Here is a 14,290-nt window from a genome sequence, read left to right on the forward strand (position 1 = left end):
ATGGTATGCTCACCTGAGAAACTGTCCTTATCCATTGCCATCAGGTCTCTGGCCTGATACAAGTAACATCGCAAATGATAAAGGGTCCCATCTGAAGAATCAAGAAGAAGCATGGCAGTGTTGTTTCAGTCATCATTTAAACCTGTTGTTATTTTAAATAAAACAAGAAAACTAACATGTTCGACTCACTTTCGAAGAAGCAGGATATGGTTGGGCGGTTGACACCAAAGGTTGTTGTAACTGATTTATCATCATTTTTTTCATCAGTAACACTGCTCTGTTGACAAAAAGAAAAAAGAAAAAAACACTGTGAGACACATTATGTTACTTCAACCTAAACAGTAGACTCACACATTTTGGCGTTCAGACAAAAGCATTCATGTTGGATCAAATATCACAATATTCTGACCAAAAGGGTAAACAGAGTATGTGTTAATGATAACTGCTGTCAGTTGTGGAAAGGGCAACTGTATATGTACCACAAACCACTGGCATGAAGTGATTACATGTCACCACCCCAAGACACTCAAATATCATTTTGACACATAGAAAAATCCTGATCTTCTCTGAATAAAATGCCTGATGATGTCTCTGAACCAAAATGAAACTGCTATGTCATTTGTGGCTCACAATATTTACATAACCCAATACCCTTGTACAGTTTAGGAGAAAAAAAAGAAAAGAAACACACCCTCCAAATTGCCCTCTAAAACAAAAACAGAAATTGGAATTCAATTCCAACGAGTAGCTGTGTAGTGCAAGCAAACACTGAATCGCTATTTTTAATGTCACATTGTTCGCACATGCAGCTTTTAGTGCTAAGCAAGCTATAATCAAACCTGCTTTTCGGTCTCTCATAGGAAAAGTTAGATTCATTACAGTTAATCAAATCATCCTAACTCTCTTGCATATGTAGAGGTAGTCTAAGCCTCAGACGTCATGCACACAGACCGTTGGCTGTTGTCTGATGCATATGACACACAAAGGCTGTGTCAGAAAACTGAAAAACGCTGCCTTTGGAGGACGCATTCCAAGGCAGGAAGGCATCAAGGTACGTCCGAATCTAATGTTAGCTTCACTTCCTGTCTGAGATACCTTCATCTAATCGATTCATAAATGTATCCTTCATTGCCTTTGATATCCCACAATCCTTTGCTTTTCATTCTGTGACAGTTGAGTTCAAAAAATAAAGATGGCGTCTGAAAGTTGTGGTTGGCAGTCAGTTTGTGTGTAAATGTACGTTTTTGACCAACGTTTTCCACTTCTGAAGTCATTTCTAGCAAGAAATTACTAGTTATTAAATATTTGCTTAGTTATCACCAAAGCTCGCTCTATTTTGTTGTGGATCATTAAACCGTTACGCTGCCTCAAAAGTCTCTCCAAAATTAATGGAGAGATTTTTTGTAAGGTACTTTTATGCGCAAACGCTGGCTGCAAAGTCACTGGCTGATATAGGGCAGCGAGGCAACAAGTCAACTGCCTGCATTTTCGGACACAGCCAAAATTGGAAACACTTCAGGAGTTTCAAAGTCGTCATCTGATTGGTTGAATTCTATAGGATTTCCAGGAGACGTGTGTGTACCTTTCTTTACTGGTCCACCTGGAAACAAAGATGCCATGAGGCGAAACATCAGATCAGATCAAATAAACGCTGGATTTTCAAAATTATATGAAGTATGTTTTGCGTAAAATACGTCCGAGAATTATTTGGTCTGTTATTGTAGGGACATCGACGTTATATTCTCACGACCCTAAAATGACGCTGAACAAAATGAACTGTGATTGGTTGCTTTACATGTCAGTCGCACGGCGGTCCTTGGCCAATGAAAGCTGCCATGGAGTCCAGACCTGCTGCCGCCAGTCTGAAGGTCTGGCTACGCGAGACTAATGTAGAGATGGCAAAAAGCGTGATTCATTGGACAAATGGACAATAGGTTCATCTTAAAACAACTCTGTATCTCTCATATGTAGCAATGAAAAGTCTTATTCACCTAAACAACTTTTTTATCTGTACTAGTGGTGGAAAGTTTAATTCATTCTAGTAAATCAATTCATCCAAAATAGCTCTCTCTCATATGTAGCAGTGAAAAGTCTGAATCATTCTAATAAACTAGTCTTAAACTGCTCTCTATCTCATAAATAGTGGTGGAACATCTGATTCATTCTAGTTAATTGGTTCACTGTAAATAGTACTATCTCTCATATGTAGTGGTGAAAAGTCTGATTCATTCTAAAAGACTCTCTTTCTCATATGTACCTTTAAATGAAATGTAAATGAACAGATTATGCTCTAGCAGCGGAGCTACAGGAAGAGCAGGATTTAAAAACTATAAGTTAAACACTCTACATCACATGAAAATAATTGAAAAATGACTAAATTATGCATTTGATGTGATTAATTGATGTCTATGGATCAGAATTTTCAGAAACATCTAGTGCACTACTGCACCATGGATCCATTCCAGACCATCGTCAACTCTCAATTTTTAACCCAGCCAAGCCCACATGACATCTCGTGCCAAAGCTGCCTGGAATAGACCCTGTAACAATGGGCCCAGTGGACCAGACTATGAGTAAAAGAATAAGCATGCTAACTAGACTTTATGCATAGACCGTCTTTCACACTCACTGCTCCATCTCTGTCTCCCTGTAAATGATATCCCATGATGCCCTTATTTTACCATGCTGATTCCACTTTGCTTGCCCAGTCTCTCTCAGCACCTCCGATTCGTCCAAACTCAAAGCCCTCCACACCCATTCTCGCCTTTGCCTTGTCTAAATTGCATCTCGCCTTCGTTTGATTCTCCTCGACCACTTTCCTTTCCTTCCATTACTGTCTCTCTTTCTAAATCTCACCCCAATTCCAACTCCACATCACTCAAATAGTCAACCCTCATTACCAGCGAACACTCCAAGGCAAAGATGGCTGCCGGCCCCGTCTTTTCTAATGGTTCCATACGACATCTCCAGCGGCGGCGACGGAAGGAGTCCGTCTTTTTCTGCTTGAGGTGAAACTTCCAGCCAAATAAAGAGGCATACTCCCAGCCCTCGCGTTCTGACTCGTCCGGACGCTGCTGTAGAAGATTGAGCACACACAGAAAAAGACTAATTTACATAATTGAACTTGATTATATTAAAGTATTTTTCTCATATGCATGTTCTGCATGTTCCAGTGGTGTACAGTGCAATAAACATTAAAAAAGACAAATAGCAGACATGAAGATCTTTAGATTAGTGAGGAAAGGATTAGTGAGGAATTAAAGTTATCTAATAGAGTAGAAAGACGGGAGGTACCACAAGAGAAACGTTTCTAAATCTGTGCTTAAAGAGTGCCACCATGAGGACACTAATTTTACTCATAGCAACCCCAAAAACTATTTGGACACTTCAAAAATATATAATACTGCATTAAATAAATTATCTAAGTGGTCTTTTTTTTTTTTTCTATTTATTTATTTAAAAGCACACTTTTCAAGCAAAACATTTCACAAAAACAATTTATACTTTAATAAATTATAAAATGATGGATGGATAAATGCTTGAAATTAGAACAAAACTGCTCAAAATTAGGATAAAAGACTCCATAGTTAAAGTGATGAACCAGGTCAAATTTAACATTTTATTAATAAGTATATTAAAAGTAATTGCAAATTTGCAAAGTTACAGAAGTTCTGGAAGTATTTCTAGCATGATTTGTTTGTCTTTTGTTTCAATAATAAATTAACTGCATAAATAATATACACTACCATTCAAAAGTTTAGGGTCAGTATAATTTTTTTTAAAGAAATTAATACTTTTATTAAGCAAGTGACAGTAAAGACATTTGTAATGTTACAAAATATTTCCATTTTTTAAAAAAGCTGTTCTTTTGAACTTTCTAATCAAATAATCCTAAAAAAAAATGTATCATGGTTTTCAAATGATTGTTAACTGTGATAATTCTTGAGCACCAAATCAGCATATTAGAATAATTTCTGTAAAAGAAAACAGTAATACTGTGAAATATTATTACATTTAAAATAACTGTTTTACTATTTTTGATCAAATAAATGCAGCCTTAGCATAAGAGCACATGCTGTAGACTTTTCAAAAATATTTTAAAAAATTCTTACTGACCCCAAACTTTTGAACTTTTAGTGTATTAATAGATTTTTATTTATTTAGTTGTCCAAATACTTTTTAAAATAAAAATGTAAGTAAACAATATAATGCAAACCACCTTTTGAACTCTCTCTCAAGCACCTGTACCTTGTAGTTCTTTACCCACAAACGTAAACACTCTGAGCCTCATTCAGGAAACACGAGCAGAACAAATTAGTGTGTAAATCGTTCATAAATCCATTCTTATGTAAACTGTCACATCGAATTGAATGTGAAAATTTACATAAGAACGGCTTTACAAACGATTTACAAATTTGTTCTGCTCGTGTTTCATGAATGATGCCCATTGCTATTCTCTGTGACTCTAAAAAGCAAATATGTTGATGTTGTTCAGACTAACATTATTATTATCAGAAACAGTGATCTCCAGATTTTTTTTTTTGATCTTTATTAACAAAGTGTGTTTTACCCAAACTTGTTTGCCTATGTGGATAAGAACTTTCACAGATTAAAACAAAAAGTCTTTATCGCTCTCTCTGTCACACACACATGCCCCTACACACACCCTCACACAGATGATGAACATTAAACATATTTGCGGCGGGACTTTAAAGTTGGACCCGGGTTTTCCTGCCAAGTGGATTAGAGGTGGGGGATTGATTTCAGATTATTCTCAGATGGCATGATTAATTAGGTGTCCTCTCAAGCTCCATCTGCCTCTCACCAGATGCGTTCAGGGACAGGGGAAGACCTCCTGAGACTACACAGAGCTCTTTATGTCACGCCACCCTGAGCTTTACCAGAATCCCCCAGAATTCAAAGGGAACAAAACGAAACTTGTGCCAAGATTCTTCATTTTGTTTATAAGTTGCTCTCAATGCGAAACTTCATTATTTCTTTGACTGAAAACAAACCGAGCGGCAACACTTTGCTAATGACTAATGATGTACTTTTCTGAGCGCCTCCATTTTCTGCATATCTCTACGACGGAGACGGATCCAACGTCTCCGGCGGTTAGTGTGGTACATCTTCTCAGATGGAACCCAGGATTTTGGCCGGCGGTCCGGAGGGAGGGTTATTCCATATTCCCACCCTACAGGTAAAAGCAGATTTATTGTGGAGATGCGTTGCTTTTGAAAATCATCTCTATATACAAAATAATGAAGAGCAGAAGTCAGTGGTATAAGACTTCTCAAAGTTTCCATACCTTGATCATCCACTGCACGCTTCAGATCCTCGCTCCACTCAATATCCTCCCACACCCAGCCGGGGGGACACTCGATCTCATCTTTAGGCACGGCCTTTTCTCCATTCTGCCCCCCGGTGGACACATAAAGAACAAAAAGGTCACTTCCTGCCAACTGATTTTACTGTAGAACATATTAGTCCACTTTTTAAAGTAAAGTATTTTTTTAAATACACTTTGACTAAGTATTCCTATGTGCCTCAGGAATAAAACTAATAACTACAACACTGTTCATCAGTTTCATCAGTTTTGTCACAATACATCTACACACTGACCACATCCGTGTACCCCTCCGACATGCCGATCCACTGTCCTCCTGGCAAACGCATCTGATTTTCAAACACCTCTTCCAAAAAGCTTGTATGGCCTGCATCAGCGTCGTACAGCATTCTGGGCATCATGGGTATAAAGACACATCCATCTTATGCCGTTTTACAGGGTGTTCAATGATGTTGATATCACTAATGCTAAAATGTCTGTGAGCAAATTTAATGATAAGATGGTACTCACGTTTTCTCTGGGCTGACGTACCAGTCTCCTGCCCAGCTCCATCCTGGAGAGGGTTTGAAGCTCTCCTTTGGCAGTTTGATTCTGCCAGTCACATCGCTGAACTTGGGGTATGTCAGACCCGTCGTACCCCAGTTCCCCACCAGGGCCAGTTTAGTCTGGTTCTCATACTGTGGATCAAAATAGCTCCTTTAGTAGCTCAGTAACTCAAACACATAATGCTAAAAGACACATTTAACTCAAAAAGAAGCTATTAAAGAAATTTAACCAAAGAATGTAACTGTATAAAAACAATGTAATGTACTGTAATGTACTGTATAAAAACAAAGAATGAGCACCATCCTGAGATGCTTTGTTTTATTTCACATACACTACCATTCAAAAGTTTGTTTGTTCTTTAATGTTTTTAAAAGAAGTCTCTTATGCTTACAGAGGCTAAATATTGCGAAATATTATTAAAATTTTAAATAAATTTATTTTAATATATTTTAAAATGTAATTTATTCCTGAAGCTGAATTTTCAGCAACATTACTCCAGTCTTCAGTGTCACATGATCCTTCAGAAATCAATCTAATATGCTGATTTGGTGCTCAAGAAACATTTCTCATTATTATCAATTTTTGTGTGTGTGTGTGTGTGTGTCTGTGTGCATGCGTGCGTGCTTGTGTGCGTGTGTGTGTGTAAACCATGATGCAGTATTTTTTTCAGGATTATTTGATGAATAGAAAGTTCAAAAGAACAGCATTTATTAATAACAGTATAATTCTTTGTAACATTTTTGATTAATTTAATTAATCATTGCTGAATATAACTACTAATTTCTTTAATAAATACTAATTTCTTAAAAATGTACTGACTTTTTGAAAGGGAGTGTAACTGTACATAATAGTGTTTTTTTCAACTTCAGGCATTTTATGTCACAATAGATTTCAAACTTTTTTCTCACTTGGAAAAAAAATTATATGAATTAATATAAGTTAATAATAAAAATTAATAAAATATGAATTACTACATTTAAAATTAATAAAATATGAATTGCTGCATTTTTAAAACTTATGATAATCTAAACAAAAAGTGAAATAAACAATTTCAATGTGTACTGTGTGAGATTGATTTCCATATAAATAAGTTGCATATACACTGCTCGACATTGTTACTAGACAAATTAATATGTAAGTAATAGAGTGAAAAAGGGTTTAGTAAAATTCCACAGGGCAAAAGTGCCAACAGGTGAAGAAACACCAAAAAAAAAATTGCATGTTGGGCAACTGCCCACTCACCGTTTCTGCATACACAGAGAGTTTGCCCTCTGCAAACTGGTTAAAGGACTTGACATCAGCAGCGAGTCCGAACCACAGCTTGACCCTGATCTGAGCTGGGATCTTACTACATCCCACGTCTTCCTGCGGATACTGAGCACAACATTACTTACAGAGATTTATCAATACCCCTACAGTTCCATTCATCATTTGCACTGTAGCATTAGTATGTGTTTTGCCTCCAAATAGTGTATTTAGTTACCTTCATGAAAACCGTTTGAAGTTGGCCGCAATGCTTGCCACAGTAACCCTGGGAAAAGAGAACTTGATGGGCGGGAATTCTGTGGTAGGCCACTCGTCTGTCTCCCTGAAGCATCCAGATTATTATATCTGGAAGACTGTTCTGGGGCTGAAAGAAAGAAAGTACTGCTGTCAATTGATTAAAAAATATCTAATTAATCGCACATTTTTAATAATTAATCAAGTTTTTTTCCTCTATTTCTGGGGATGAAATGAGTAATTATAGCCATTCAACATTACAATACAATTGAAAGCCAACATTTAAAGGTGGGGTATATAGTTTTTCAAAAACACTGTTTGGAAGTTATTCGGGCTAACACCAACAACAGACGTGTAGCCAATCAGCATTAGGGTGCGAATGACGGTCGAGGAGACAGAACGAGCAAGAGAGAGATTTGAAGAAAGACTGCAGAAAGAGAGATGATAAGACACAATACAAAAGAGCTCAAAAGAATATCACTGGAATGAAGGTTTATGACTGGGCAAGCACTTTAGAATCCGCGTTAACCCTTTCGCACGTAAGTTTAAAATATTCTGGCTGACCCCCCAGCGTGAGTTTTTTAAGGCGACCGTTATTTAGAACGTATCACTTTATTGTTTCCATGGTGACGCGTCATTGCATGTCACATAACACACCACAACGCTGTATGACTGATGATCTGCTTTTATTGAATTTTTCCTTTCTTATTCAAAATATTCACAAATTTGTTAGCTATAGCATGAAATATCTGATATTCCAATTGTCAAATATGCGCAAGTGGATGTGTTTGGCTGTTTAAAAACTTTTATAACGATCGCGTTAGTTGAGCCATATGCGCGATGGGCACGCCATGTTAGTTTGCGCCGCATAGAGAATCGGATATGTTGGATTTACAACACGTGAATTCATCCACTTCTCCCGAAATACATGAAAGTAAGTGAGTCGGTGAACTGGGGAAGAATTGAGTAAACTTTAAAGTTACTTTCACAATGTGTATCTGATATGAATAAAACGTGTCGTCTAATTATAATGGAAAGGGTTGTTATTTCCGCTTCTATAGACATCATTGTGTATTATACAAACTCTAAATATATTGTTTTGTTAGTACTCATGTGTATTTAAATGTCTGAAACCTAAAAAAAAAAACATTATTTGGTTGAAAACACTGCATATATGTGATATATGAAAGCGCTGCGCGCGTCCGTCTCTGGTTTAGCGCCAGCCAAAGCGCGAAAGCACATTTGAATTTGGCAGCTGATCACGTGAGGCGCTGAACGTTCTAATCACACCGGTGTGATCGTACGCTCCTGGGACCAGCCAAGACTGATCACGCCGGTGTGATCGTACGCGTCAAAGGGTTAATATTAGAAAAGCTTTCAAGCGCTCGAGAGAGCTGGATGGAGGCTGCTTTGATTCTGCTTCACATGTGAGTAACACTGGGTTTGAGTGTCATTGATTGTCTGGAGCTGCTGTGCTGTTTGCAACTAACAACGAACACTTTGTACTTACTCTTGTGTACTGTACATTAATTTTTTGTGCTTCCTTGTCGTTCGTTCATCATCTGTGCTTTATTTTTCATGAAGCATTTTGTCGCACGTCAGCTGTGATAAACAGACATCCACTCTCGCATTGCGTGCGTAACAGTGGTCAGCTAGTGAGAGTTGCACTGACGACTGCTAGAGAATGCGGTGTCTAGCGTTGTTGTTAGTGCACTTGTCTTGCCTGCCAGCAGCGATCGGGCCGGGGTTCGAGACCGACTCGGCGCAGAGTGGTTAGGATTGGAGGGTGAGTTTGGAGGCGGAGCAATAAAGAGAGTGGTGGGTTTGTTTGGGTTGATTTCAAATATCAACAATTTCCAACAGCGTTTTTGAAAATCTACTTACCCCACCTTTAATAGACTTTAAAATGATACCTTTTAATTTAACTTAAAACAATCTTCACATAAACCCATTAAGATAAATGCTACATTTAGCTGTGCGTTTAATATAGCAGGTCTCAATGCCCCAACTTGTTTTTTACCCATGTAACCTTGCATTTTAATAAATAAGGTTATGACACCAACATTTTACATATCAGTGAAATTTCACAATCAGTTCTCACTTACAACTTTTATACCACACCAAAAACTGTTAGCTAACTAATATAAAGTTCAAACATTTTTAAAGACAAGCAAACAGTCACTAACAGACTAACTTTTTTCTCAAAACATGACTTTATTTTCAAAATGTAATGATTTTATTGTATTTGTTTAAACTCGCATTATAATGACTTTAATCTCAATATGGTTTTATTTTTTTATTATTGCTTGGTACTAATCCTCTTCCGTATTAATGACACAGACTGCAGCAGGTATATTAGGCTGCTGTCACTATTTGAATCAGGTGCAGGTCACACAAAACCACCAAAATATATAATTTCGACATGCAAGCTACATCTTTTTCACCTCCTCAGCGAGGTGACGTAGTCTCATGGCCCAGTCCTCAGCCTGCTCCAGCACTGCAGTCAGCTCGGTCTCTGGTCCGTGTTTGAGCGCCAGTGCCACCTGCACTATCTGCTGCATGTTAATCTTGCGCAGATTCCTCAGAGCTTTATCCAACGGAGTCACACAGGGCCATTTATCCACCTCGGGGAGCTCCTCACTACAGCACATACACACACAAGAAAGCTTTAGTTGGTCATAGTGAGTATGGTACAGCTTTACAAAACACTTGAGCACATCTGCACCTGCAGTCGGCTATGACATCATCAAGCAGCTGGACAACCCTCTCCTCCAGATCCTGGTCGTCACTTCTTGCTTTGAGCTCCAGCTGTACCTGCTCCAGGTTTGATTCCTATTATGATGAACATATTAGGAAATACAATTATAAGGGACTGTGCTTTGATATATGTGCTTTTTTGATGTGTTGACCGAAGGAACGTTCCTCACCAGTCGGTCAACTATGCTGAGCAGCATGTTCAGGGCCTCTATGCGAGGGCTGATATCCTCCCACTCTGAAGACAAGACCACCACAGGTTTCACATTTCCCCATGGCAGGTAGTAGTAATGGCAGCCTAAATAACAATGTAAAACAATGGAAGTGATGTTAGATACCTGAGTGAGTATCACTCATTGGCTTATAGGTGATAAGATCCTTCGAAATAATCTAAACTGAAATGTTATTGGGCATTTCATGTAACATAGAGCTTCTTACTATTTTGTTTTTTTAAATACTTTAAAAAAAAAATCACAAAATCACATAGGGCTCTGCATGCACTATCGTTTAGAAGTTTAGACTAAGGTAAGAGGTAAGAGGGCACAGTGACCAAGGCTGCCTTGTGGCACTGACACTGTATATAGGGATTCAAATTTCTTTTAAAGGATATTTATTAAAACAATAAGAGGAATATTATACATTTTTACAAACAGTTATCCATATCCACCTGGAATTAATAGGTAAAATCACATAGAATAAATGTTCTGGTGTTTCTGTTAGAGTAAAAACAAATGCCACAAGCATCCACTTCAAAGTAAAATAGCAGTATGAGATATTTTATGTGGGGCATTCCAGAATATATGTTTGAACTAAATATTTCATTAGGTGGTTTCTCACCATCAAACACAGCCCTGCTGAACTGTGTGGTGGAAGCCAGAGGCATACAGGTGTTGTCGAACTTGTTGCCGTAATTACCAATACTGACTTCAAAATGAATTGCATCATCTACATCCTGAAGAAGAGTTGCTGAGTAGAATGCAGCAAAGAGGGAGAACTTCCTCTTCCGCATGAATTTCTGTGTGACAACACAACAGAGGTCTTTCAATTACATTTAATGACGCATCCTGTGTCACATGATCTCATGTCTGATGCTAAACCCAGTAGGAATAACTGTGATCTCACCTCTACCACCAGCAGGTCATCCGGGTGTATATCTTCAATCTTTTGCTCCACCTGATCAGACAGCTTAGTAATGAGTTCTAACAGCACACGTCCTCGATAGGCCACACCCTCTCCCTATGTCAAAAAACACACACATATAGGAACTTCTCATTTCATTCATTTCTAAAATAGTTAAGTTTTATTAAGTAATATTAAATGGGGCTATATGTAAGAATTTTCATATACAAACCCGATTCCAAAAAAGTTGGGACACTGTACAAATTGTGAATAAAAAAGGAATGCAATGATGTGGAAGTTTCAAATTTCAATGTTTTATTCAGAATACAACATAGATGACATATCAAATGTTTAAACTGAGAAAATGTATCATTTTAAGAGAAAAATAAGTTGATTTTAAATTTCATGGCATCAACACATCTCAAAAAAGTTGGGACAGGGCTATGTTTACCACTGTGTGACATCCCTTCTTTTTTTTTATTACAGTCTGCAAACATCTGGGGACTGAGGAGACAAGTTGCTCAAGTTTAGGAATAGGAATGTTGTCCCATTCTTGTCTAATACAGGCTTCTAGTTGCTCAACTGTCTTAGGTCTTCTTTGTCGCATCTTCCTCTTTATGATGCGCCAAATGTTTTCTATGGGTGAAAGATCTGGACTGCAGGCTGGCCATTTCAGTACCCGGATCCTTCTTCTACGCAGCCATGATGTTGTAATTGATGCAGTATGTGGTCTGGCATTGTCATGTTGGAAAATGCAAGGTCTTCCCTGAAAGAGACGATGTCTGGATGGGAGCATATGTTGTTCTAGAACTTGGATATACCTTTCAGCATTGATAGTGCCTTTCCAGATGTGTAAGCTGCCCATGCCACACGCACTCATGCAACCCCATACCATCAGAGATGCAGGCTTCTGAACTGAGCGCTGATAACAACTTGGGTTGTCCTTGTCCTCTTTAGTCCGGATGACATGGCATCCCAGTTTTCCAAAAAGAACTTCAAATTTTGATTCGTCTGACCACAGAACAGTTTTCCACTTTGCCACAGTCCATTTTAAATGAGCCTTGGCCCAGAGAAAACGCCTGCGCTTCTGGATCATGTTTAGATATGGCTTCTTTTTTGACCTATAGAGTTTTAGCCGGCAACGGCGAATGGCACGGTGGATTGTGTTCACCGACAATGTTTTCTGGAAGTATTCCTGAGCCCATGTTGTGATTTCCATTACAGTAGCATTCCTGTATGTGATGCAGTGCCGTCTAAGGGCCCGAAGATCACGGGCATCCAGTATGGTTTTCCGGCCTTGACCCTTTACGCACAGAGATTGTTCCAGATTCTCTGAATCTTTGGATGATATTATGCACTGTAGATGATGATAACTTTAAACTCTTTGCAATTTTTCTCTGAGAAACTCCTTTCTGATATTGCTCCACTATTTTTCGCCGCAGCATTAGGGGAATTGGTGATCATCTGCCCATCTTGACTTCTGAGAGACACTGCCACTCTGAGAGGCTCTTTTTATACCCAATCATGTTGCCAATTGACCTAATAAGTTGCAAATTGGTCCTCCAGCTGTTCCTTATATGTACATTTAACTTTTCCGGCCTCTTATTGCTACCTGTCCCAACTTTTTTGGAATGTGTAGCTCTCATGAAATCCAAAATGAGCCAATATTTGGCATGACATTTCAAAATGTCTCACTTTCAACATTTGATATGTTATCTATATTCTATTGTGAATAAAATATAAGTTTATGAGATTTGTAAATTATTGCATTCCTTTTTTATTCACAATTTGTACAGTGTCCCAACTTTTTTGGAATTGGGTTTGTATTAATCACTTTTTTTTGAACTTAGAAAACGAAAACTTCCCCGGCTTCCTAGGTTGTGTATAAAAGACTGTAGACTGATTTTTTTTTTTTTTTTTTTTTGAGAAAGACTCGAGACGTTTTTTTTCTGGGGAAAAAAGGGTTCTGATGTTCATGCATGCTCCCGACAGCCTCTCTTTCCCTATCAGTGGCACATGAAATGAATGCTTATACAATGTTCAGGATAATGCTGAATGAGCCATTCTGTACTGTAATGTCAATGTGTCATGCAAAAAACTGTAATTTAAATGACCTCATCTGTCGACATGATGCCGGTGAATTGCAGAGCTAGTGCAAACATATCCATATCGCTATGATCAGATGCTTTCTTAACTGCTGTTTTCTCACTGCTGTCATTTTTGTTGTTTTGTTGTTTTGTTGTTGTTGTTTTTGTGCTCAGCACATATTTACTTAAAGGTGCAGTAAGCGATTTTTGAAAAATGCTGTTGAAAAGTTGATTGGACCGAGCACCAAAACAAACTTGTAGCCAATCAGCAGTAAGGGGCATATACACTTATGACTGGGGAGGTGAGAGAGCTCAGTGCATAAGACAGACATTAGCAGAAAAACTATAGAAAAAGAGAGATGGCAGAGAAAATACAAAAGAGGAAAAGGCCAGGGGAATATAACTTCAAAAAGAAGGGTTATGATCAGGCAACATGTAGGACCTGCGTTAATATCGGAGAAGCTTTCCAGCGCTGGAAAGACCTAAGAGAGAAGGACCCCAAGGTTGCTTTATTATATTCTCTATACGTGAGTAACGTTGGTTTTCCTGTTTCGCAGAACTAATATATGCTGTCTTTTGCATGAATATACTCATGTGTCATCTTCGCTTGTTTGTTCATTTGCATTATTATTATAAGCTTGGAACGTCTAAACCTCCACCGCCCGTTTCAAGCATCAGCTCACAAAGTGAGTCTGAAAAGTGAGATAATATATTCCTAATATATGATTTTTCTTTTGGTTCCCCTTTTAGTGATCGCTATGACCCTTTAATCTTGTCACATTTGTAAAATATTAGTTACTTGGACTGTCGTGTTATGTAGGGAGCTGTTCATGAAAACTGTGTTTGTTTTTGGGGATAGAAGGGATTACTTTGCCATCAAAGGAGTAGAAGAGCTAGATAACTATTAGACATTTGAACTTGCTTTCACTTATTGACG

General features: G+C 38.1%; 1 protein-coding gene across 11 annotated transcripts in view; it reads right to left on the minus strand.

Annotated features, from left to right (window-relative positions):
* Window positions 1-14,290, minus strand: part of dysf (dysferlin, limb girdle muscular dystrophy 2B (autosomal recessive)) — a 95,575-nt gene that overhangs the window by 57,029 nt on the left and 24,256 nt on the right. For 10 of the 11 annotated variants that reach the window (XM_051899612.1, XM_051899607.1, XM_051899613.1 and 7 more), the window contains 14 exons: window positions 11,270-11,383; window positions 10,985-11,162; window positions 10,321-10,445; window positions 10,119-10,225; window positions 9,838-10,033; window positions 7,377-7,523; window positions 7,136-7,267; window positions 5,858-6,024; window positions 5,623-5,737; window positions 5,309-5,414; window positions 5,052-5,194; window positions 2,901-3,074; window positions 190-277; window positions 14-91 (listed from right to left, as the gene is read on the minus strand). In XM_051899612.1, the coding sequence (XP_051755572.1) occupies window positions 14-91; window positions 190-277; window positions 2,901-3,074; window positions 5,052-5,194; window positions 5,309-5,414; window positions 5,623-5,737; window positions 5,858-6,024; window positions 7,136-7,267; window positions 7,377-7,523; window positions 9,838-10,033; window positions 10,119-10,225; window positions 10,321-10,445; window positions 10,985-11,162; window positions 11,270-11,383 (1,870 nt within the window). The remainder of the gene's footprint in view (window positions 1-13; window positions 92-189; window positions 278-2,900; window positions 3,075-5,051; window positions 5,195-5,308; window positions 5,415-5,622; window positions 5,738-5,857; window positions 6,025-7,135; window positions 7,268-7,376; window positions 7,524-9,837; window positions 10,034-10,118; window positions 10,226-10,320; window positions 10,446-10,984; window positions 11,163-11,269; window positions 11,384-14,290) is intronic. The other variant, XM_051899606.1, reaches the window with a different exon arrangement.

Source organism: Ctenopharyngodon idella, chromosome 7 (assembly GCF_019924925.1).
Source record: "Ctenopharyngodon idella isolate HZGC_01 chromosome 7, HZGC01, whole genome shotgun sequence".
Lineage (NCBI taxonomy): Eukaryota > Metazoa > Chordata > Actinopteri > Cypriniformes > Xenocyprididae > Ctenopharyngodon > Ctenopharyngodon idella.